Source organism: Frieseomelitta varia, unplaced genomic scaffold (assembly GCF_011392965.1).
Source record: "Frieseomelitta varia isolate USP_RPSP 00005682 unplaced genomic scaffold, Fvar_1.2 scaffold_136, whole genome shotgun sequence".
Lineage (NCBI taxonomy): Eukaryota > Metazoa > Arthropoda > Insecta > Hymenoptera > Apidae > Frieseomelitta > Frieseomelitta varia.
The window spans coordinates 1-21,594 of NW_025109039.1; the positions used below are offsets into that span (position 1 = coordinate 1).

General features: G+C 37.1%; 5 protein-coding genes across 15 annotated transcripts; 3 read left to right on the forward strand and 2 right to left on the reverse strand.

Annotated features, from left to right (window-relative positions):
• The first annotated feature begins 6 nt into the window (after positions 1 to 6).
• LOC122531463 (myotubularin-related protein 3-like) lies at positions 7 to 3,782 on the forward strand. Its single transcript, XM_043659406.1, has 9 exons — positions 7 to 246; positions 329 to 514; positions 631 to 795; positions 982 to 1,232; positions 1,371 to 1,613; positions 1,817 to 2,114; positions 2,226 to 2,327; positions 2,478 to 2,662; positions 2,814 to 3,782. The coding sequence occupies exons 1-9, from the start codon at positions 43 to 45 to the stop codon at positions 3,121 to 3,123; spliced, it is 1,944 nt and encodes a 647-aa protein (XP_043515341.1). The 5' UTR covers positions 7 to 42; the 3' UTR covers positions 3,124 to 3,782.
• On the reverse strand, positions 3,744 to 6,958 carry LOC122531516 (gustatory receptor for sugar taste 43a-like). Of its 2 annotated transcripts, none has more exons than XM_043659525.1 (7): positions 6,783 to 6,958; positions 5,939 to 6,155; positions 5,512 to 5,857; positions 4,585 to 4,674; positions 4,233 to 4,513; positions 3,991 to 4,149; positions 3,744 to 3,874 (listed from the first exon to the last, which is right to left on the reverse strand). In XM_043659525.1, exons 1-7 carry the CDS (start codon positions 6,956 to 6,958, stop codon positions 3,827 to 3,829), a joined length of 1,317 nt encoding a protein of 438 aa, XP_043515460.1. In that variant the 3' UTR covers positions 3,744 to 3,826. The 2 variants fall into 2 exon arrangements, with proteins under 2 accessions (XP_043515460.1, XP_043515452.1); XM_043659517.1 differs by having other exon boundaries at positions 4,585 to 4,677.
• A 1,598-nt stretch (positions 6,959 to 8,556) lies between these two features.
• Positions 8,557 to 9,688, forward strand: LOC122531526 (PAXIP1-associated glutamate-rich protein 1). The gene is made up of 3 exons (XM_043659539.1): positions 8,557 to 8,635; positions 8,725 to 8,885; positions 9,358 to 9,688. The coding sequence occupies exons 1-3, from the start codon at positions 8,567 to 8,569 to the stop codon at positions 9,581 to 9,583; spliced, it is 456 nt and encodes a 151-aa protein (XP_043515474.1). The 5' UTR covers positions 8,557 to 8,566; the 3' UTR covers positions 9,584 to 9,688.
• Positions 9,670 to 12,869, reverse strand: LOC122531472 (protein I'm not dead yet-like). 3 transcript variants are annotated; one of them, XM_043659434.1, is made up of 8 exons: positions 12,270 to 12,869; positions 11,695 to 12,075; positions 11,568 to 11,626; positions 11,081 to 11,393; positions 10,855 to 10,997; positions 10,676 to 10,770; positions 10,246 to 10,585; positions 9,670 to 10,141 (listed from the first exon to the last, which is right to left on the reverse strand). In XM_043659434.1, exons 1-8 carry the CDS (start codon positions 12,420 to 12,422, stop codon positions 10,030 to 10,032), a joined length of 1,596 nt encoding a protein of 531 aa, XP_043515369.1. In that variant the 5' UTR covers positions 12,423 to 12,869; the 3' UTR covers positions 9,670 to 10,029. The 3 variants fall into 3 exon arrangements, with proteins under 3 accessions (XP_043515369.1, XP_043515360.1, XP_043515352.1); XM_043659425.1 differs by having other exon boundaries at positions 9,670 to 10,220; positions 10,302 to 10,585; positions 12,270 to 12,864; XM_043659417.1 differs by having other exon boundaries at positions 9,670 to 10,585; positions 12,270 to 12,868.
• Positions 12,870 to 14,177: 1,308 nt separating this feature from the next.
• On the forward strand, positions 14,178 to 21,124 carry LOC122531487 (uncharacterized protein CG3556). Of its 8 annotated transcripts, none has more exons than XM_043659479.1 (7): positions 14,178 to 14,289; positions 17,166 to 17,294; positions 17,646 to 17,886; positions 18,360 to 18,607; positions 19,028 to 19,462; positions 19,678 to 20,193; positions 20,376 to 21,124. In XM_043659479.1, exons 2-7 carry the CDS (start codon positions 17,210 to 17,212, stop codon positions 20,435 to 20,437), a joined length of 1,587 nt encoding a protein of 528 aa, XP_043515414.1. In that variant the 5' UTR covers positions 14,178 to 14,289; positions 17,166 to 17,209; the 3' UTR covers positions 20,438 to 21,124. The 8 variants fall into 8 exon arrangements, with proteins under 8 accessions (XP_043515414.1, XP_043515431.1, XP_043515440.1 ...); XM_043659496.1 differs by lacking the exon at positions 14,178 to 14,289 and adding an exon at positions 16,023 to 16,142; XM_043659505.1 differs by lacking the exon at positions 14,178 to 14,289 and adding an exon at positions 16,023 to 16,138.
• The last annotated feature ends 470 nt before the right edge of the window (positions 21,125 to 21,594 follow it).

The window sequence follows — 21,594 nt, forward strand, 5'->3', positions numbered from 1 at the left end:
TTTTACTTCTTTTTTTTTTTTTTTTTTTTTTTTTCTTTTACAATGTACAGTTGGCTCAGTCTTTTGGAAGGAACACGATGGTTACAACATATGTCTGGATTGTTACGCGCTGCGGTAACCGTAGCGTCGGCGATAGAAAGAGACGGTCGGCCAGTATTGGTGCATTGTAGCGATGGTTGGGACAGGACGCCCCAGATAGTCGCTTTAGCGCAGATCCTTCTTGATCCTTATTATCGAACTATGGAGGTATGCCAAAGGTACTTGCTTTTTTCATCGTCTATTATTTCCGATTGATAATCGTTTCGCTATTCCGTTTGATACTTGCTAGGGATTCCAAGTCTTATGCGAGAGAGAATGGTTAGACTTTGGACACAAGTTTGCGGATCGTTGCGGGCAAACTGTCGGTTGCGAAGATCCGAACGAGCGATGTCCAGTATTTTTACAGTGGCTCGACTGTGTACATCAGTTGATTTTACAATTCAAATGCAGTTTTCAAATGTCTCCAGCGTACCTTGTAAGCCAATTGAAAATCCGTATATATCTATTTCGAAAAATCCAGTAGATTCACTTATCTGATTACCAAAAAAAAGGTCAATCGTAGGTAGGGCATTAATCAATTGTCGATTTTAGGTGAAACTTGCACAGCATACGTATTCTCAACTTTTCGGCACATTTCTATGCAACACGAAGCAAGAGAGGCTACAGTTAAGAATACGGGAGCGTACATTTTCGGTCTGGCGTTTTCTCAATTCCAGTTCTTTTATAAATCATTTGTATTCACCTTTAAAGAATCAAGTAAGACATTTTTTTTATTGTGTACGTTAATTGTTACGCTACACTGCTTGTTCTCGCATAAGTTTTGTTACGTAATAAGCAACGATGATAGAAAAAAACGGCTGGCCGCTATTGTACTTTTGATTTTAAGCATTTAATGGATATGTTATGTCAAAGCGTTTTATTTTATTTTATTTTATTTTTTAGGTATTATGGCCAAGTTGTAACGTGCGCGATCTTGTTTTATGGTCCGAAGTATATTTAGGTTCTATGGAATCTCCTCTCGGTATCAGGGACGATAAACAAAGAGTAACGATGCTGGATATTGAGGGTGGTGAAAGCGAAGAACCACAGGGACAAATGACAAAAACTCGTTCATACGGCGATCTTATGCACACCCCCGATCATGCGGCCTATCTTCATCGCCGACTTAGCGATCCAAGTGCTTCGGTGGAAAAGTAATTTTATATTTATTTAATCTTAGAAGGGGTGCAACGTGAAAATAACTGTTGCGTCAAATTGTTTGTTCTTTGTCCGAGACAAAGAATCGAAAACGAGGAGAATGTTATATTTTTAATTGTGTAATATGATTACAGGAAGTTCGACTCGTTGACACTCGATTCGGAAACAGGAGAGAAAGGAAGACACAATTGCACCGAGAATTGTATTATCGACGATATGGTAGAAAAAGACACAACGGAAAATCAGAATAAGACGCAAAATTGTACAACAACGACGCAAACTTTGAACGATTCGCCAGTCAATCCCTCGGTAGACAGTTCAACGGATACGCTAATACCCAGTAATGACTCTTTACTCGATACAATAGACAAGGAGACGTAAGTATCGCCACATATTCGTCATTGATATATGGAATAAAGTGTGAATGCAATAAATTAATCGAGTAGACAGTCTATAAGTTAAAATTTGCATATATTTATTTGATTCCAAAATGTCAATTTTGAAATTCAAAATGCCAAAGTATAATCATCAACAATATGAATTCGATTCGAATGAAGCAACAAAAATTTTTCTCAAGCAGCAAAACGCAGAAAAATTCGCCACCGGACATTGTATCTCCGTGGATCGAGAGCAACGCGACCAGTCGAATTGTTTGTTCTTGCAATCGAAATTACAATCACAATCATAACGAGGGTAGTGACGTTAGTGACACCAGTGCACCGCAGATATCCAGAACACCTAGTAGCGTGTGCCCAGCTTCGCCAACTTATCAAGATACAGTGCCAGATAATCCTGATAGATTGGACGATGTTGATGGTCTTCCAGTTATACATTGCGATGTTCAGATGCGTGTGCAACAAATAATCGTAGAACATAAGGTACTAATTTCGATCGTTTAAATGTAGTAATTAGGAAATGGTCGTGACACCTTGTTCCCTTTCTTTTCTTTCTCTCTTTCTTTTCTTCATATATTATATATTACTTTTCAGTTGAAGGAAGAAGCGTTAAGGAAGGAGTTACATACAACGAGAATGGCTCTGATCAAGCAAGTTTGTAATCATAATGCAGAGGTTGATCGTGTTGATGATATTGTGAGTTAATTAAAAATTATTCCCTTTCAGAATGAAAATAGTTATATAGAAAAAGAATAAAGTAGAAAGAAAGAAAAAGGACGAAGAAGAAATAATATCAGAGATAATCGAGAAAAATAGATGTCGATTTAATGCGATCGTTTATTTCAGGGTTCATTACCAGATTCGATTGGAAGTACCGGCGATCACGGAGAATCATTACCTTCGGATATGTCGTGGGAAGCAGTGGAGGAATTGGGCCCTGCCCCTACTCTCTGGGTACCCGATCATGCGGTGAGTCGGTGTATGGGATGCGATACGGAATTTTGGCTGGGACGACGTAAGCATCATTGCAGGTATGCGGCATGTAGAAGAATGGCATTCGTACTCTCTTAATCATTGTTCAGTAATACAACACTTGTACAACATAGTTATATAATACAGCCAAATGTAGAAAAAAATATAAGAATATAATTTTACAACGAGTTATTTGCTCATTTATCGCAGATGCTGCGGTAAAATCTTCTGTGCGGATTGTTCCGAAAATTCGACACCACTACCTAGCGAACAACTGTATAATCCCGTGAGAGTTTGTAGCGAGTGTTTCTCTCGACTTCATCGGCACACAAGCCCCTGTCAGTGTAATGCTCGTCATCAGAGCAGAGGAGAAAACGACGCGGAGTCAAATTCTGAAAACTTGACGACTTGTCAAAGATCAAAAGGTTTGAACCTGACGAAAGACAATTGCTGCGATAATTTGCTGCAGGTTGCGCATCAAAAAGCACAACCTCCAGTTACAGCAGCCACCGTAAATTGAATATTCTCGCGCAAGCGACGAAGGGAACAGTTCGTAGCACTCGGGTTATCGTTTGGTTTTCGACAATGCGAAAAGCGTATCCTTAATACGATAAGTCAGTTGCGATACGTGTTCGCGCGTTTTACCATTTATGTCTGTGCGATGTGTACCACAAGCAGACGTATATGTCGCGTGCGAGCTGATAGCTACCGTCGTACAATTAGATGGATTTGGAGCGATCCAATATTTATTGCTAGAGTAATTATTTGTACGAAAAAGAATGCGTAGAGTGCATCGGAATAAGTGAGAGAAAATAAGTCAAGTATACGATAGGTTGTATATGCCTTATACAATTTTACGTATACACATAAGCTATATAAGTTGATTCAACGAGGAGATACCTGGCTTCTTCGAACGAGACTATTCAAGTTTCCCTGTTTTTAGACGATCTTATTCCCTTCTCAGAGACACAATAAGACGAGGCCAAGGAACATTTGGATAGGCTGTGACTGACGTCTAGTTCTAGACACCGTACGAGGTGCGCTCTTAATTAATCGTTGATCGATCGATCGATGGAACAACTCGTTATTATTATTAGTTGGATTACGATACGAGTAACCTGTATTTGTATATTACCGCTGTTCACGAGAATTGGTATATTAAATGTCATTATCGTAACATGCGATTGTCTCTCTGTCACTTTGAACTTTTCTTCCTCTCTTGCTCAGTATTGTACCAGAATAACGAGGTTCGTTGTTACGGCTCCCGCAATCTAAATCATGTACGTGTACATGTGCACATACACGATATAAACACAAGAATATATGTCCTACGTATGTAAAACGTTAGTTGAATGCATTCTCATGCGAGTAATCGAGATATTCTTACCGACGTTATCAAGTTTCTGTCCAACGAAAAGAGTCCGCATGCCGAGAACTCGAGAGGTCGATGCAACAATTGAAGCGAAAATATTTCCAATTCTCGTCGGGTGTCTGCATCAAAACTGCAGGAAAGTAACTGACTAACGAGAGTTGCCGTTCTTTTCCCCTGAAAACGAAGTACATTGCAAGCAAATTCGTCTTGCATTTTTCTTTTCTTCTCTCCTCGTTTCGTCTTTCCTCGTCTCTTACCTCCGCCACTGTGGAATAGCTAGGTTGAACGATTATTAGCATTCTGGTTATGTGAATGATACACCATCCAGCTTGTACAAATAGAAATATCCATTCGTGTTTTTCACTCGCTTTAGTAACTTGTAAGATTAGGAAATACGGCGTGATAACTAAATGTAACAGACAGGTTACAGTAACGGCCAATAGTACAACACCGAATGTAGTGTTTATGAGAGAGACTGCATCGCAAAGCAAAGAGTGAACCATTATGAGATCAGATATACCATTGCAGGATTTGCTTTCTGTAAACGCACAACAGGCAAAGTTCAAATTAATCCATTCTCTTACCCATCGGTTTTCATTAATTATTTACCAAGTTTACAATCCATTTTCCGCGACAATCTGTAACTGCCCAATACGAGTTGCCTTTTCGATGTGATGTTGCATCTTTTCTTGTCTCCAGCTGCTTGCATGGCTCAACCAGATACACAGTGTTTCGGTTGTTTTGATCGATGAAATAAAAGATTAAAGATTAAGCAAAGATTACTAAGACAAATTGAGGGAAAGATACGTACGAAATGTCTTACAACTAGCGGTACAACCAGGAAAGAGGTGATTTTTCATGAAAAAGTTAACAAGTCAAAAATATAGAATAATATTCTTCTATACAAAGCTTTTTTTTTTTTTTTTTTTTTTTAGAAAACTAATTTAGACGTTTACTTGGTATGTCTGTATTTAACTGTGTAATACTATGTCTCAAGTGGTAGTCAATGGATCTTGCCATTTATGTTTGCGTTTATTATAGTATTTCATAGATAATATAATAATGTCAGAACATTAGCACGAAATCAAATTTGTTTTATTGTATATGTTAGACGAAATTTATATTTACATTTCACATTGAGACAACCAGTCTCTTATATGTTTTTGCATTTGTTAAAAATATCTAAAGTAAAGTAAATATTTGTTATAGTATTGTGTATGGAGTAAATCTCTAATTTAAGTTTCGTTTCTTCAATTATATTAACAAAAATATAAAATTTGTATAAAAATCTACAGCCTAATAAGCAAACTAAACAGATATAGATATTCTCAATCTGAATTGTGTATATACACAACAGAATGCAAATATTACAATATCATCGTTATAAAATTTTCTGCTTCATCATGCGCATTGGTCTACTAACTTTAAACACAGTTAAATGAACACTTACCATGTAAATATTCAACTTTTTCGGAAATGAAATTTCATCAATGAAAAAGTTTCATTTTACATTCTCAACTTACCATGTTTACTTACCTGTTTCAGAAAATTTCCGAAAATAACCGATTGCATTATCGTTGCTGCTGTTACTTGCATCTAACAGACTTTTCAGATTATCGTTCAAGCGGACGAATCTTCGTCCCACGTTATACGTTGCCACAGTATACTGGATTTCCGTGGAAATGATTACAGTGTACATCAAGTACAAAGGTGCATAGTTAATAGGACCTTTGTCAGTTATCATTTTGTTCTCTGTTTTACGATTCCATGTGTAGAAGTCTATAATCGAGTTGAACCAAAGATAAGTGAGGCTGCATATCGTTAAACAAATCGTGAATCTTCGAGCTCTCTTTGGAGATGTTACACCGATCTTTCCATCTACCTGAGGTGAAAAAAAAAAAAAAAACGGACACGCTTTAATCGTTAATGAAATGGCAAAGAAATTTGCAAAATGATTCTTCACCTCGATTAATTTGTTCATGACTAGTTGCAGGTATTTCCATCGGAAAGGAGAGCCAACAATACAAACAACCGTTAAGCCCATTACCCCAAGCACGTCGCTACACGTCGCGATTACCGCTGTTCGAGATTTCAGTCTGGTACTATGCTCCCAGCCATCTTTCAGATCTCGCCACAAGCCCCAAATTTCGGAGCCGAGAAGTAATATCAGCACACACAAACTACAAAACGCACCACGTGCATCATCATTCTATTTAGATATTTCCAATAGAAACAAATTGTGCCGATTGAAAGTCAAATAACTTTATCAATGTGTTCAGTAGATCATTCTGAATCAAAACAGTTATATATACTATGGATACCAAGGTACTCATTTCTTATTTACATATTTCAAAAAACAGATTTTACATATACATACGTACATCGCATTCCTCTTCACAAATATTAGGTGAAATTGTCTATACAGTTATGTGAAAACTTAAGTAACTCTAACATCATGACAGTAATCTCATCGATATTTTCGACACAGATTTTTACCTGTTTTCATATTTTTAAGCCCCAACGTGATTAACAGAACTACACAGCTACTAGATACTCTACTCTTGCGCATTGTACGTTGCTGTGTATTATACATATTGTACGCATTTTTGTATCTACTTTCGCATAAATGCGTAAAAATCCAAGGTCTAGATCTAACAATTTGAATTCTCTTCTTACCTATGTATGCGTATTTCATATGTACGTGACCATTTGATTCAAAATGATCCAGCAAACATACTGATAAAGTTATTCCATTTTCTACTGAGGGAGCCTTAATATATTTAATCATTTTATTCGTTCTTTCTTACCTGTACACAAGGTCTACGATATTTAAACGAGCCTGACATCCTTCAGAAGCGTGTACGTAAAATCTTACTGGCACTAAACCACACAATTTACCAAGATAATATATAGGAAAGATAGCTCGGCAAAGATCGTCGCCATACGGAGCTTTTCGTTTTTCGTCTGTCCACTTCAACTCCATCTTCCAATTTTTCTATCGATTTTCTAATTTAGTCGTATTATTTGACGAAACGATTTAATCTATTTCTACTCCCCGTGACCTTTCTACGTGCAATCGATCAAATACAGAAACAAGCTTCTTTCAATATCACGTATGTATGTACGTACGTATGTTCAATTAACTTACTGAAATTACGTTATTCTATCTTCTATCAAAATAAAATAATAAACATCGCTGTTCCATCACCTACATATTTTCGTGTAACTCTTTGAAAATTATGAAATAGGACAAAATTGATTGGAGATGTAAAAATCTCGGCACAGTAGCTACGTTGCAGTACACTTGCACTTCCCGTAGAAGTAAGTGCCAAATGGTTTTTAAATGTTTTTAAGTGTTTCAGTGAAGAAGGAAATATATGTTTACCAACATTCAATGCGGCACAATCTCTCTTTCTCTCTGGTTTTCACAATCGTTTAAAGGACTTTATATCAAGTATTAGTCTCAACTGTATACATTAATTCTTGTCAAATTGTTGACAGATAATTATCGTTAGTTGATATGTATCGCGCTGATATTGACTTGGCCGAGAAACACATTTCTTTGTTGAGCACTTAATCATTGTGTCTGTTCTGTTATCATTGGGCGCGAGCCTGTTCATAACAGGTGTTTATGGAGACATATACTACATACAATGTGTAGTTATTGGAAACTCTTGCACGAGCGCACTGCGAGAGAGGGAGAGGGAAAAAGAGACTTTAAATACATTTTCAAGCCTAGCACGTACGATCAGCACATTTATTCACTAAACTACTAATTTATTTACTAAGTTACAATTCTTTATTTGATCAAATAAAAAATAACGCAGCAGATAAACGGGAAAAACGTTTGTTATTCCGTGTAGTTGAACACAATATGAAATAGAGGATCATGTAGCACGTGTGATCGAAGGAAAATAAGATCGTCTCAAATAAACGAATTTGATGGAAGTTTCACTTCATCAAAGTACTCCTTTCTTCAAATCAACAAAGATGAAACGTTGCGATTTGCGATAAATAAACATTCGTAGTGTAATGGTATTGTGACACGACACAATGGTATTGCGGCGCAACGTGAAAATCATGGGAAAGAACATTCGCATTGATAGTTAATCTACGTTATATCGCATTCGTCGATCTTTTCTCTTTTTTTTTTATCGTTTTAATGTCACGTTTCTTTTTGTACAAATGTCTATACACTATATACAGCATTTAGACGAACATGAAATGCATCGATGTCATCGTTAAGTCCGAGAGCTTTGTGAGGAATCGGTCCCAATCGATTATTTTAAACGGAAAACATTGTATCGTCTATTTATAATATATTATATCGATGATTACAAAGACCTGATTTTAAAGTTTCTTGTATTCTTTGTAACAATTATGCACTCGAATCAAGAGTGATAACTAGCAGTGTCACTGGCAACTTCAATTTGCGTCCTTGCGATTCCAACCTATTGAGGTTAACTGAATGTTTTCATCCGAGGTTAAGTGTTGAATTGCTCCTACGTGTACGAGTTTCATCTCGATCTGTATTAATTATCCGACTGTTTTATGATTTGGAGATTTTTATATGATTTGAAGGTGATAAGAAATGGAGCGCAACGAAGAAGATTGGTCGATAGAATGTTCTGACGACGAAAAGTACGAAATGGATGGAAAAGTAAGTAAAAGACCAAGGAAATATTAATAGAATTTTGTTTATTCATTGTTTGTTCGTTGAGCTTTTTTTCCTTTTGCTTTTGCGTTTAGAACGAATGGACTCTGAAACCTAACGACATATTAACATTGACTGAAGCCCTTGAGGCTAATAACAGAGCTTTGGAACTCGAATGGAAGTGTCCAGGTAGAAGAGGTCCATCTCCTGTTCCCACAAATATTCGACAGCAAGATAATGGCTCACAGGAGTACAAGTAAATGTTACACATACAGTGGCTTACGAAAGTACTTGAACACTTGTAAAAGCTTTATGAATATATCATGTGAATATAATTTGATATATATTCAATCTGTTCTATATTTTATATGTATGTATATATACAGAAATCATAAGATACTTATTGCAAGCGTAACTTTGTAAAAATCATCAGAGTATTTGAGTAATCAATTATTCTACACCATTATGTTGGTGTGACATAATGTTTAGAACTGATTTATATAGGATGATCAAGACTGTTATTTACGCAATGTAGTAATCTTTTCAAAGCATATGCATGCTAGGAAAAAAAATTCAACTTTAAGGGCTTATAGAAGGCTCCTAAAAGCTATTGATATAAAATCAATTTTCCTTACTTGTTTATGAACCACTTTGTCTCATATACACACAAATATAGTTTATCATCATTTTCACAGCATTGTATCAGTTTCATTTGTTTCTTTGTTTAGGACAGAAGAGAAGTCGGACTTTGATTTCATGGATGAGATGTCGTCGCCAAGATTACCAGTTCGTAGAACTGGCGAAAGTACTCCGAAAGGAAGCGCCAAGAAAAAAACTGCAAGTTTCAACGGTGTACTATCAACCATGTTGCGACATCGCAGATTGGAACAACAGGAAATTAATTCAAGTCCAAAAAAGATCGAATCACCTGTATCAAAAACACAGCCGACCTAATTGTTTCATCGATGCCATCGCGGTTATGTTTATAACGAATTGCGTATTATATTTCAATACTTGTATAGTAATTAAAGTCTATCGTGTTTAGTAATTAAAATTGTATGTATATTTGTATTTTATATTCTTACTATGTAATTGAATTAGATAAATGTACAAAGCGTATCCTCTATTGTACAATATGATATTCGCGTATGAATACTATTTTAATTCAGCATGTTGGACATGTTTAATCAATGTATATTTTATTTATTTAACAGAAAGATGGACGAAACATGATACATATTGTTTAATACAAGAAAATTGAGAAAAAAGAAAGAATAAACTGATAAATACGTAAGAGAAAAATGATATATACGTAATTTCATGTCGGGGGTGTGTAGTCGCTCGTAGCCCAGGCTGGAAATTCTTTAATGTTATGAATGAACATACCCCAGGTAACAAAGTTAATGCAATTTACTACGAGACCATAGATGGAAGGAATGCAACCTCCCATCATCAGCGATTGAGTCGGAATATTTCCAATAACTGATATAATTGCATTCGGAGGTGTACCAACTGGTAATCGAAAAGAGAAAGAACACGATATAGTTGCTGGTACCATCAAATACATGGGATGCATCTCCATTGCAACGCACTGTATAACAAAATAACTTGTGTACCAACAAATTGGTGATAGAGTATCGAATAATGGTGTTTTGTTTGAGTAATATTTTACCATCTGTGCAATAACTGGTAAGGTGATGTTTGCGATTCCAACGTTTGAAGTAAACTCCGTAATAGTGCCAATAAAGAAACAAACAATCAGCATAATGAAAAAAGGAGGCAAGTATCGTAGCGGTACCAAAGTTTCACCGATCTTCTTTGCCAAACCGGAAGCCATACTGCCTCTGGATATCGCGAACCCACCGCCCAAAAGGAACATTAAACTCCAAGGCATTTTTCTCTGGATAACGTCCCACGTGATCAAACCTTCCGAAGATTTGAAGGGTCTTTTAGCAGCTACAAGAACAGAAACGATATATAAATAAATAAACAAACAAATTCTATTATAGAGAGAAGTCGTTCGTCATTTGTTTCTTCCACACTTACGGTCTTTGCTCCAGGTACGAAGAAAATTAAAATCTTTCGGAATAAAAAACATCATGATAGATACGAATATGACGGGCACTGAATCTCGAAGATCTCTGTGGATCGATTAAAGATATGCAATGAATACGTATTTTGAATAATGATAGACGAACGAAATGTATGTAAATAAAATATCTTACATATCCGTTATTACTTCGGCCCACCCTGTTACGAAACCAGGTTTCCGAAATAGCCATAAAAATATGCAGAAAAGAAAAAGACCGGCAACTGCTGCTTCGTGAAATTTAATACCACCTAATTCTTTATATCTTTGCTCTATCACCTTTAAACAGTTTTTAAACATTGGTTCAATAAACGAATCATCGGTTCTGTAAACGGTGTGAGAAATTTGCAACTGCTCGTTACTTGATTCGTAACCATTTCTCCTTCGACTCCAATTTCCGCTACCTCTGCGTCTTTACTACGAGGTCTAAGGTAACCCATGTAAGCTACCCGAAGATAGAACCATGTCAAGAAAGTATTAACAATCATTTGCGGTAACGAGGCGATCATCCACTGTGTAAAATTAATGCCTTCGGAATGGGGAAATATACTTTCGAAAATGCCCTTGAAAGTAAGGTTAGTACCGGTTCCTACGAGAGTTCCTGTACCTCCGAAGGTTGAACAGTACGCTGCAGCCAGCAGATAAGCTGTTGTTATCCTTGTCGGTCGCTTTTCCCTACGATATGTAGCGTTAGAATCAGAAAATTGTTATTTGCTTCTTTGCTTTCTTCCTCACTCCCTCCCTTCTTTCCTCTCTTTTTACCCTTCCTGCCTTTTACCTCTCTTATTTCATTCCCCATACTCATTCATGTTTTGTTTATCTCATATGTTATGTCATTTTATATCTTACGGTGGATCTAAAGATCCTGGAGGTACCGGGAGTTCGTCATAGACGCGACAGTATCCGGCCTAAAAAGAATATTAATAGAAAAAGAGAATGAAAAGGAGAAAGAAAAAAAGGAATTACGACGTCAAACCTGTTCCAATTCGTTTAAAACAGCAAATATGATTGGTACCATCATAGCGGTTGCTGCAGTATTTGAGACCCACATGGATATGAAAGCAGTAACGGCACAAAGACCGCCGAGTAATTTTCCATGAGTACAACCAACTGTTTTCATTACTCCAAGAGCGATTCGTAGATGTAAATTACTGTGTTCGATTGCGATAGCAAGAACTAGACCTCCTATGAACACCATTATAGTATCGTTTACGTAGCAACCACAAACATCTGCTGTGCTTAACACTCCAAATGCTGGAAATAACACCACAGGAATTAACGAAGTAACCGCCATGGGGAAACATTCTGTGATCCAATATCCAGCCATTATTAATATGGTATAGGCGCATCTAGTTTCCTACGAAACAGATATTTGGTAATTAATTATAAACATATATCTCGATTTCAATGACCTACGGATATTATTCGAAAATTATTCGGAATGTTAAACATGTGATAATAAGCGCGTTTATTTAAATTGTTTCACTTGACGCAAGTACACGATATATATATATATATATACACTCTGTTTTAATAATTTAAACTCGATACCTTGTAATTATAAACAAGAAGAGGAGGGATCAGAATCAGAGCCCAGATCACAGCAAACAATATTTTCCAATATATCTTGAGAAACCGTAGAGTGAGAATTAACTTTTCTCGTCTTGTCAATGTTTCTTCTTCTGTCAATGTGGCTTCTCCCATATTTCTTTATTTCTTTCGTTCCTCTCGGGAAGACCGGAATATGTGTTGGACACCAGAGATGTGTTTGGTTAAATAGTAATAGTAAATCTTGTCTACACGTGTTTTTTAATTTCTCCATCACTCTTTTGTTATATTTGTCAATTTTACGATTGTTCGTTTCTTTTTTTGTTGTGACATAATTTCCTTAACTAACTTTTCTTTGCAAACGAAAATTTGATACTGAAATATTAGCGCCACGTTGTGGTGAAATTGTGGAATTAGTCTCTTCGTGATAAAATTAAAAAATTAAATTTGTTGGTCTGTAGACGACGAGATTTAAGCTGTTGAGGAAGCAAATAACCTTCTCTAATATTGTTTCGATTTCCTACGTAATTAATTATATGCAATTAGTACGAAATAGCTTATTTTGTTTGAGACATGCCACCTATCGACATGTATGGGAACTAAAATATTGATAACTTGGGTCACTTCAATGTCACGTTTAATGACAGTTTTGAATAGGACATTACAAAAAATTGCAAAAAAAGCTAATTAAGAGGGTTAATTTGTGATTTTTTGCAGTCGCGTCATTGATTTTAGATCGTCATTGAATTTTCTTCCTTCATTCTATTTTAATCCGCGAAATGGCTGCGTAAAGATTTTCAAAAATTTGCATGATAGATCGAAATCCTTTTTTACATTAACATTTAATTTCTCGCAAACTACGCCACGAATTTGGATCGAACTCGTTCGGCAACGTAACTGAAAATGCCAGCTTAATATCTATTCTTTAATATGCACAGAATGCAAGTTAACCAAGTGTGAAAAGGTAGGAAATGTATTGTAATTTATAATAATAACATGACGCGATTAATTCTCTACAGTTTAGCCTCCACGTGGCGCTAGTGTTCCAGTGTCCATGAATTGATTAAATTTTCACTTGAAAAACAAACTAATTTACGTTATTAATTTTTGAACTGTTACTACGTCTAAAGATTTACGAAATTGTACTAGTTAAACTCGCACGGTCTCAAATCAAAATTGAGAAACATTTATTTAATAAATTTTACATTTCTACACGATTTATTCCCATTCTACGCGCGTGTATACATGTTTCTGAAAGCTGTCATTTCTCACTATGTCCTTTATCACTTACAATTTGACTCGAATGAAACTTTTGAACACAGTTTAACAGAAATCGAATGTTATTTGTTGGAATGATAGGCGATCTATTTAGTCGAGTTTGTTGATCTTTCGATTCAGGCATTTCGTAAGTCGTAAGCGAAACGGAATATATTAAGAAGACGCTCAAGATCTTAATAAAAAAAGCTTAAATTAATGCCTGAAAGTTAAAAGATTTCGCACATTTTGCATATTTCCAACAATTTCGAAGTATAATTACTAGTATAATTAATTACTAAAATATATAATTTGGAAATGTACTATGTAATATACTGGTACTCTGGAATTATACTGCATCAATACTGCAACGACATTTAATTAGTCTATTAATCTATAGATTATACGTTATAATCTTTGTCAGTGATAGTCAGAAATAAATGTTATTTTTATTTTATACATTTGTAGCGTGATCTCGTACAAATCTCGTACGTGGCGCGCTAATCTGAGAGCCGCAACATCGCGCGAGAGAGGGCGATCTTGAAGCCCTTTACACCCTTTATGCGTTCTCACTGCATCGCTTTTGACAGTAGCTGTCCGCGTTAGTCGCATCAATGATAACTTGGACTCAAGGCGAGGTGGATGTTTTAATCTTCGTATGTCTTAGAATTTAGAAAATATATCGTAAATATATCGTACTTGAGTGCGTTGAAAAACACACGAACGCACGAACACGGAAACTGTTCCAAGTGTCACGTTTTCGATTTAGGTAAGTCAATCGTACATTACACGCGCAATGTGCATTTAATTTTGGTGTTTTACCTTGACTATCGAGCTGCGCTGCGCATCTGTAGTAAGTATGTAGGAAACATACGTTATTTATTCCACGTAATTGCCAATTTTTTTTCAATTTATTTCTTCTACGTCTATTTCGTTAGTTTTTCTTTTCTTTTTACTTAATATTTTACTTAAACATTAGAATCACGGAAGAGTAAGTATCGTAAGTATTTATAATATAAAATTTGCATCAAGGAAACGAAAGTGCAAAGGACAGTAAAAGGAACAAAAAATTTTATTCATACGTTTTAGATAGCTAAATATCGAGAGATGAACACTTATTTTACATTTATGAATATATTAATCTCACATCAGTATGTAGAAACCTATATGTATATTACATTTTTATTTTTATTCTATTTAGTTATTCTATTTACTTGTGTAGTATCTATGTATGCCTATTTGCATTTTTGTTGTTCTTGTCTCTATCTGGCTTCTCTTCTATTTCCGCTATTATGTCACTGCTGCTTTCATTTTAGTTTAGAAGTTCTAGACGTTACAGTCTAGAAGTAACATTGTTCAACATTCAATATATAACTTTACGTAAAATTATTCAAATTTATAAAAACGTAAAATCTACAAAATTTCTATGAGAGAATTTTTGAGAGAATTGATTACATCTCGATAATACTCGAGTAATTCCAGCGTTTAGTTAACAACATTTTAATGCACAGTTCGAACTAGAACGTAGTAGTTCTTTTTTCGTACGATCGGAGTTAAAAGATTGGGGAACAAACGCGTTGGGAAGGAAAAATGAATGGGGGGGGGGAGGGGGAGAGGGCAAGAAATTGAAAATGAAAGCGAGATGGCCGAACGAGAGAAGCCTAGCGTTTGTAGGAGTCCTTTTCCATTTAGAATTTAGAGTGAAAAAAATAATAGAATAAGAAATGAAACGATTATTAGGCCTATTACAATTATACCCTTTGCTGCGATGCCTTGACTGCCGCTAGTAAAAGTAGAAAAGACATGCCATGTACTATGTAATATATAATACATGTAATTCCACGGCACGTTTATCGATAACACACACGACGATAGTTTTTTTTTGCAGTGGTTGCCAAAATCTAACGAAAGAATAAAGAATGTCAGTGTCAGATACTTTTTAGAGAATCGATTGAAACGAACGTTGAACTTGTTTTCCAAATTGTCGCAGGAGCAATTGAACGTTGCACTAGAGTGGCTAGGGTTTTGTAAATAGTGTAAATAGTAAAATAATTGCCGATCGGAATAAAAGAAGAGGTGAAATGAGAACGATGGAGGCGATGCTAGGGGAGGGCAGAGAGGGTGAGAAGAGATTGTCGATGTTGAAGAAAGGGGGAGGATGAGAGAGACACTGACACCGAGAGAAAGACGGGGACAGGCGTGCAACTAAGCCCTGGCAGAGAAAAGGAGAACACCAATTTACCCATACAGTTAAAGAGTAACGTCTGTACATCACACATGCATGTGTGTGCAATGTGCAATGTACAATGTACGTATGTACATACGTACAATGGCTGGAGGGATGGCGAGTGCAGCGATATCGATCCCACGCAATATCGCGTTGTTCCTAGTAGTGTTTCCGCGGGCGCGGGCGTAGGCGTAGCGACGTCGAACGTGGCCACGAGGTGGTAGTGGTGGTGGTGGCGGTGGCGGTGGCGGTGGCGGTGGTTGTGGCGGTGACGGTGGCGGTGGTGGCGAGCGCGGCTACTATTGGTGATAGTGTCTTTTTTGCCGGCGGAAAAGCGTGACCATTACTTTGTGCACTATTTGTAATCATTGGCCTTGATCATTGAGCACTCGTATGTACATCCGACTGCATTTCCACTAAGAGAACGAACGATTTTCAAGATCCCGGAGAATAAATAGGATAGCTGATTGAAAGTAGTGGTATAAAACAGTGCTATACGCTGTGCCCCCTTACTTACTACTGTAAAGTCAAACGAATCTGACAGAGATGTACTTCAGAAATTTAAAAAATTCTATTCCTTCCGCAAAAAGGATATAGGATTATTATTATTATTATTATTATTATTATTATTATTATTATGTATCGAATATTCACTGGCCACTAGAGGATGGGGGAAAGAAAAATGGCAGGAAACTACAGTGGCTCGTGAAAGTGTTTCATTACTCGTAGAAACTTTTTATGGGTGCATTACGCGTGTTGTATGAAATATTTTGAAATTTCACGGATCGATTCCGACTCCGATCGGTACCCGATTATCACGACATGTACATGTTGGTGACTTACAATCGGTGCAAATAGAGGCACATTTTTATACCATTTTTATGTACATTTAGTGGAAATGTTGCACGTACTTGGGGACGCAAGGATGTATATATGTATTTCGTGATAGTGTTTGAACGCTGGGAACACTTGAGTCGATTCAGTGGGATCGTAACTTAACACTTGACTACTGTATCTTTAAAACAGCTTCATTCGTATAGGTACACTAATTGTTTTACTAAATACCCTACATTTATTACATGCATTGTTACATGAACAAAATTGTCACATCTCGTTACAATTTTGATGAGATGAAGTTTCAAAATATTTGATGAGCACGTGTAAGTATACGTAATATAAGTATATGTACGTGTATATAGTAGTACGTATTGTAATAATTCGATACGTGAAAGTTTTCTATGGAAAAGTTCAAAGTAGGTACTTTACAAGTTATCTCATACTCGTGTAAGGAATGAAAATTTTTAGTGTACTATAGCCATTTGAATAGAATCAGATGAAAAATATGATAAAAATAATAGCAGTTTATCGTTTATAACCGCTATAATATTTATGTATTGTATATATTTGTTATCTTGCAGATAATATTAACGAGGGTACGTACATCGTTCGATCCTCGGTGAAAATGTGGGGAAGAGCAAGTATGGCAGCTATAATGGTTCTGCTTCTAACGTGTTGTTTATGCACGTTGAACGTGGCCTATGCCAAAGGTTTCCATTTTTGATTTTAATGTCAATTTTAATCCTCCGCACTTGATTCTTCGCATTTGCTAGTTGATCAATGTCCTTTGATTACAAAACGTGTAACGTGTAACGATGAGGAAGAATTCAGAATTGAAAGTAATAACCCGTCTACTTCCCGTCTTCTTTCTTCAAATTTTTCGAAGAAAATCAATGAATTACATTTAAATTGTGAATTTTGCTAATTACATAATTCATTATTTCGTTTCTATTTAATTGAATACACGTTACATTTAACATGTTGTAAAATTGCATTACGTACGCATGTAGCAAGAGCAAAAGAAAGTTGACAACCTAACGAATGAAATGCGCATTTTGCAGGAAGCGTCGCAGACTCTACTTCGAGCGACACCGACGGGGAAAACATTTTGGAACGAGCAACTGCATGGTTATGGAGTCAACGAAACAAAGATGCCGGTTGGGGAAACGATACTCATCGAGTATTGCTGGTTCTTCGACTGGGCAATCTGTCGCGGGAGGATAACGTTGCGCCTGCGGCTCCTCTTGAATTGCAGCTCAGCAGCAAACAGATGGAACTTGAAATAGTTTTGCTTCTATGGAGGTAACTGTAATTGTTGGTAGTGTCGACCGATGAGAAGGAACTTTTCTCTACTCGGAAACTGTTCGACGTTCGTGATTCACGAAAAAAGATTCACGTTCAACAAATAAAAGTAAAAGAATAGTAATTAGGTATATCGAGTAATTTCGCTACGTACCTTTATACCCTACTTATTAGCTTATTACAAGATTTACCTTGCTATTGATTGGAGTTGAACCAATCCAATGACCAATATGCTATATATACACGGCCATTACATGGCCATGTGTTTACAACACATGGTGTAAATATATCAGTGTGCATATATCATATACAGTATAATATTCAACTTGACGTACCAAAGTACTTGACGTACCAAAGTACAAAACGTACAATACGTTTGTTACAATACGTTTACAAGTAGCTTAATCTTTATTCTTATTCTCTGGAACGTCGTTGTATTCGTTCGAAGAAGAATAACGTATGTTTTTCCATAGGCACAGAGAAGTTGGCTTTTCTCCTGTTCGCCTAGCGCGCTACACTCTTGCCTTAAATGCCATGTGCACGGATCCAAGACAATTTCACGGTCACGATTTGATTGGAACGCTTCAACATCACGAACCACCGACCGATTACGAGTTTGCCTTTACCACGTTAGCTGCGTGCAATGCGCAAGCTCACGTACGAAAAAGGCAGATACGTCGATTGCTTGACATCGCGAACGCTGCTCAAGATCACAACGTCGGTAGATATCGTTCACCTTCCGATCGATTCTTTCTGTTTCTGTTTCTGTTTCTGTTTCTGTTTCTGTTTCTGATTCTGTTGTATTTCACGCGGAATTAGTATTAGTATTAGTGTTAGTATTAGTATTAGTATTAGTAATTAGTTCCACGTTATCCATTGTACATATCGTAGTATATACTCGCATCGTGTACATCACGATATCTGCGACACTTTTACATTTATGGCAGTAGGTATATACCTTCGCTGTCACATGAAAAAGCGATGAGAAAACTAGCTACTGTCGTAAGATAAAACGTAAAATGACGAAGTAACGAGTTAGTTTGATGTTTTTTTCGACGGCGGTGACGGCGATGGCCGCTGCCAATTTTTTTTTTATTATTCTCTCTTTATATAATTTCTCTTTTTCACCTTTCATTGTTAGATACCGTCGCGATGGTAATCTTAGCCTTAAAGTGCATCGTTCAGGATCACAGACATCGAAATCTCCATCATTTCGTGCGCAAACCGTCGATTGGTTTAGCGCAACAGCAAAGACTCGATGGCAGTTTTGGAGATGTTCGGACAACGGCGTTGGTGATGCAAGCTCTCGAAGAAGCGGAGAACGAACCCGCCGACAATTGGAATAGATCAGCCGCTTTGGCATGGTTAACCAGTCAGCAACGAGCCGATGGATCTTTCGCTGGTGACGTTCGTGCGACCGCCGAAGCGCTTCTTGGCGTGGCGCCACGTGGTTTAGCGAGCATCCGGACGCTCGATTGTGGGCAAGGACTTGCCGAAACTTTACCACCGAGATTCGCTAACGGAAACGGAAACGGAAACGGAAACGGAAACGGTAACGGTAACGGTAACGGTAACGGTAAGCGTTTTCTTTCTTTCTCACTTTCTCGCACCCATTCGACTCTCGTTCCCATTCTCGTTCTCAATCGAAAAACAGCATTTCTATTACGAATTTCAGTTTATTTTTATTTTCCAAGATTATTTGTCGAGAAAAATCCATTTAAAATTCAACGCTGAGAAACAGAGAAACGCTGTTAATCTTACAAATGTTAATCTTACAACGCGATGCTGCAGAGCCAGCGGCGGCGATCCCAGGCAATCGTAACGACAGTCTATCGATATCTGTCACTTCTGGGACCAGTGTGGCGACTAATGTCACCGTTGGGAGCAGCGGAACTGGACATAACGGAAGCAACGGACATAACGGAAATAGCGGGAACAATGGCAACAAATACGCGACAAATACGTTCAACGCGAGCAATACCGATGGCAGTACGATCGTTACCATTGCAACACCGGCTATGGTAAACGTTTCTTACACCCTATGGGTTGGCAGCAACGTGAACGAGACATACAGTTTGACAGTGACCGCGCCTAAAAACGAAACATTTTACGAAGTGATGCTTCTAGCCGCAGAAATGTCACCGCATTTTCAATTTGTTGCATCCGAATGGCCGAATGGACACTATGTTCACACGATAGCAGGTTACAAAGAAGAACCAATGTCCTATCATTATTGGTTGCTGTATCGACTGACTGCTCCGCCCGATCCAGCCTCGCCACCGGGTAATCAACTGGTTGCACCTGGAGGTACGCACCATACGCATGAAAAATAGAAAAATAGAAAGTATCCTCTTAGTGAGCACTCCTCTCTCGAGAGCACGAATGATAAGAGACAAATGATAGGTCGACATGCTGTTTACAATGCTTATTTGAAACTTATCTTTCATACGATTCGAGACGCATGGACTCTAACCAAAACAATCTTTCAGGTGTGGACGATTTGCAGATCAGCGAGGGAGATCACTATCTATTCTGGTATAAAAAGCTATGAGAAGCAGCAACCTGTCGACGTCCAGTTGTATCAAACGAGTAACGAGAAGGAGGAAAAAGTACGCAATTATCGTGCGTGCGTAGAGAATTAATTAACAACAAGTTTCAGGAGAACGACGTGACGCGCGACTCAAGAATAAAGAGTAAAGAACAAAGAGTAAAGGATAAAGAGTGAAGAGTAAAGAGTAAAGAGTAAAGAGTAAAGAGTAAAGAGTAAAGAGTAAAGAGTAAAGAGTAAAGAGTAAAGAGTAAAGAGTAAAGAGTAAAGAGTAAAGAGTAAAGAGAGTAAAGAGTAAAGAGAGTAAAGAGTAAAAAGAGTGAAGAGCAAAGAGTAAAAATTGTTATCGTTATTCATGCGAAAAAAGGGCTCACTTTATTCACTGCCATCGCTAAATATACGTACGGCAATGTACGCGACATTTTCCTGGAACATGTTTATATCGCTCGTAGGTATGTCATGTTCCTACGAGGGTGTCGAGAATAGTAGAGCTGGCAGTGATCGATTTTTTCAAACTCTGCTCCGTAACTGAACCGATTCAACGAATTGGCGACACGCGACATCGCTACTTCGCTGCTCTAATTGTAAATCGTGCCGATTCAATTGATTTGAATTGAACTGACGCGATAGAAAATATAATTTACCGGGCAATAATTTACCCGAATACCATGCGTATCGTAACAACTTAACTTAACTTAACTTAACTTAACTTAACTTAACTTAAGCTAACAACATATTTTCTATGAAACTGCAATGCACAACCACATTGTACCTACTTATATGATATGGCGATAACGTATAAATATCAACGTAACGAGTGATATTTCAATAAGTCCCATATCCATGTTACCAGTATATATTAGTAATCTAAAAAGCAAATTCTTGGTATCTTGCTACGCGTATTGCTTTATAATCACCGATTATTCCTGCGCTACAAGACTACGAGACGAAATGTCTGCTTGCTACGACATAAATACACGAACGAAAGATTTTCTCCGAAGGAAGGATACATTTCGATCGACGGTTTTTTCATAATTTGCCTAACGTTGTAATATTGTACAGTTTTTTTTTTCTTTCTTTCTTTCTTTCTTTCTTTCTTTCTTTCTTTCTTTCTTTCTTTCTTTCTCTCCTTTGTTCTCTGGAGTGAATAAAATGTCGAA

Excerpts from the sequence above, each read along its gene's own strand:
- LOC122531516 (XM_043659517.1), bottom strand. The coding sequence starts at position 6,958 with ATGGAGTTGAAGTGGACAGACGAAAAACGAAAAGCTCCGTATGGCGAC. Across the intron at positions 4,678-5,511 it reads TCGGAAATTTTCTGAAACAG|CAGCTGGAGACAAGAAAAGA; the intron begins GTAAGTAAACAT and ends GAGCCATGCAAG. Across the intron at positions 4,514-4,584 it reads GAAAATGGATTGTAAACTTG|AAAGCAAATCCTGCAATGGT; the intron begins GTAAATAATTAA and ends GTGCGTTTACAG.
- LOC122531526 (XM_043659539.1), top strand. The coding sequence starts at position 8,567 with ATGGAGCGCAACGAAGAAGATTGGTCGATAGAATGTTCTGACGACGAA. Across the intron at positions 8,636-8,724 it reads AGTACGAAATGGATGGAAAA|AACGAATGGACTCTGAAACC; the intron begins GTAAGTAAAAGA and ends TTTTGCGTTTAG. Across the intron at positions 8,886-9,357 it reads AATGGCTCACAGGAGTACAA|GACAGAAGAGAAGTCGGACT; the intron begins GTAAATGTTACA and ends TTCTTTGTTTAG.
- LOC122531472 (XM_043659417.1), bottom strand. The coding sequence starts at position 12,422 with ATGGGAGAAGCCACATTGACAGAAGAAGAAACATTGACAAGACGAGAA. Across the intron at positions 11,627-11,694 it reads TTTTAAACGAATTGGAACAG|GCCGGATACTGTCGCGTCTA; the intron begins GTTTGACGTCGT and ends TATTCTTTTTAG. Across the intron at positions 11,394-11,567 it reads CCAGGATCTTTAGATCCACC|GGAAAAGCGACCGACAAGGA; the intron begins GTAAGATATAAA and ends TACATATCGTAG.
- LOC122531487 (XM_043659448.1), top strand. Across the intron at positions 17,295-17,645 it reads GAACGTGGCCTATGCCAAAG|GAAGCGTCGCAGACTCTACT; the intron begins GTTTCCATTTTT and ends CGCATTTTGCAG. Across the intron at positions 19,463-19,677 it reads CGGTAACGGTAACGGTAACG|AGCCAGCGGCGGCGATCCCA; the intron begins GTAAGCGTTTTC and ends GCGATGCTGCAG.
- LOC122531463 (XM_043659406.1), top strand. The coding sequence starts at position 43 with ATGTACAGTTGGCTCAGTCTTTTGGAAGGAACACGATGGTTACAACAT. Across the intron at positions 1,233-1,370 it reads CCAAGTGCTTCGGTGGAAAA|GAAGTTCGACTCGTTGACAC; the intron begins GTAATTTTATAT and ends ATATGATTACAG. Across the intron at positions 2,115-2,225 it reads AAATAATCGTAGAACATAAG|TTGAAGGAAGAAGCGTTAAG; the intron begins GTACTAATTTCG and ends ATTACTTTTCAG.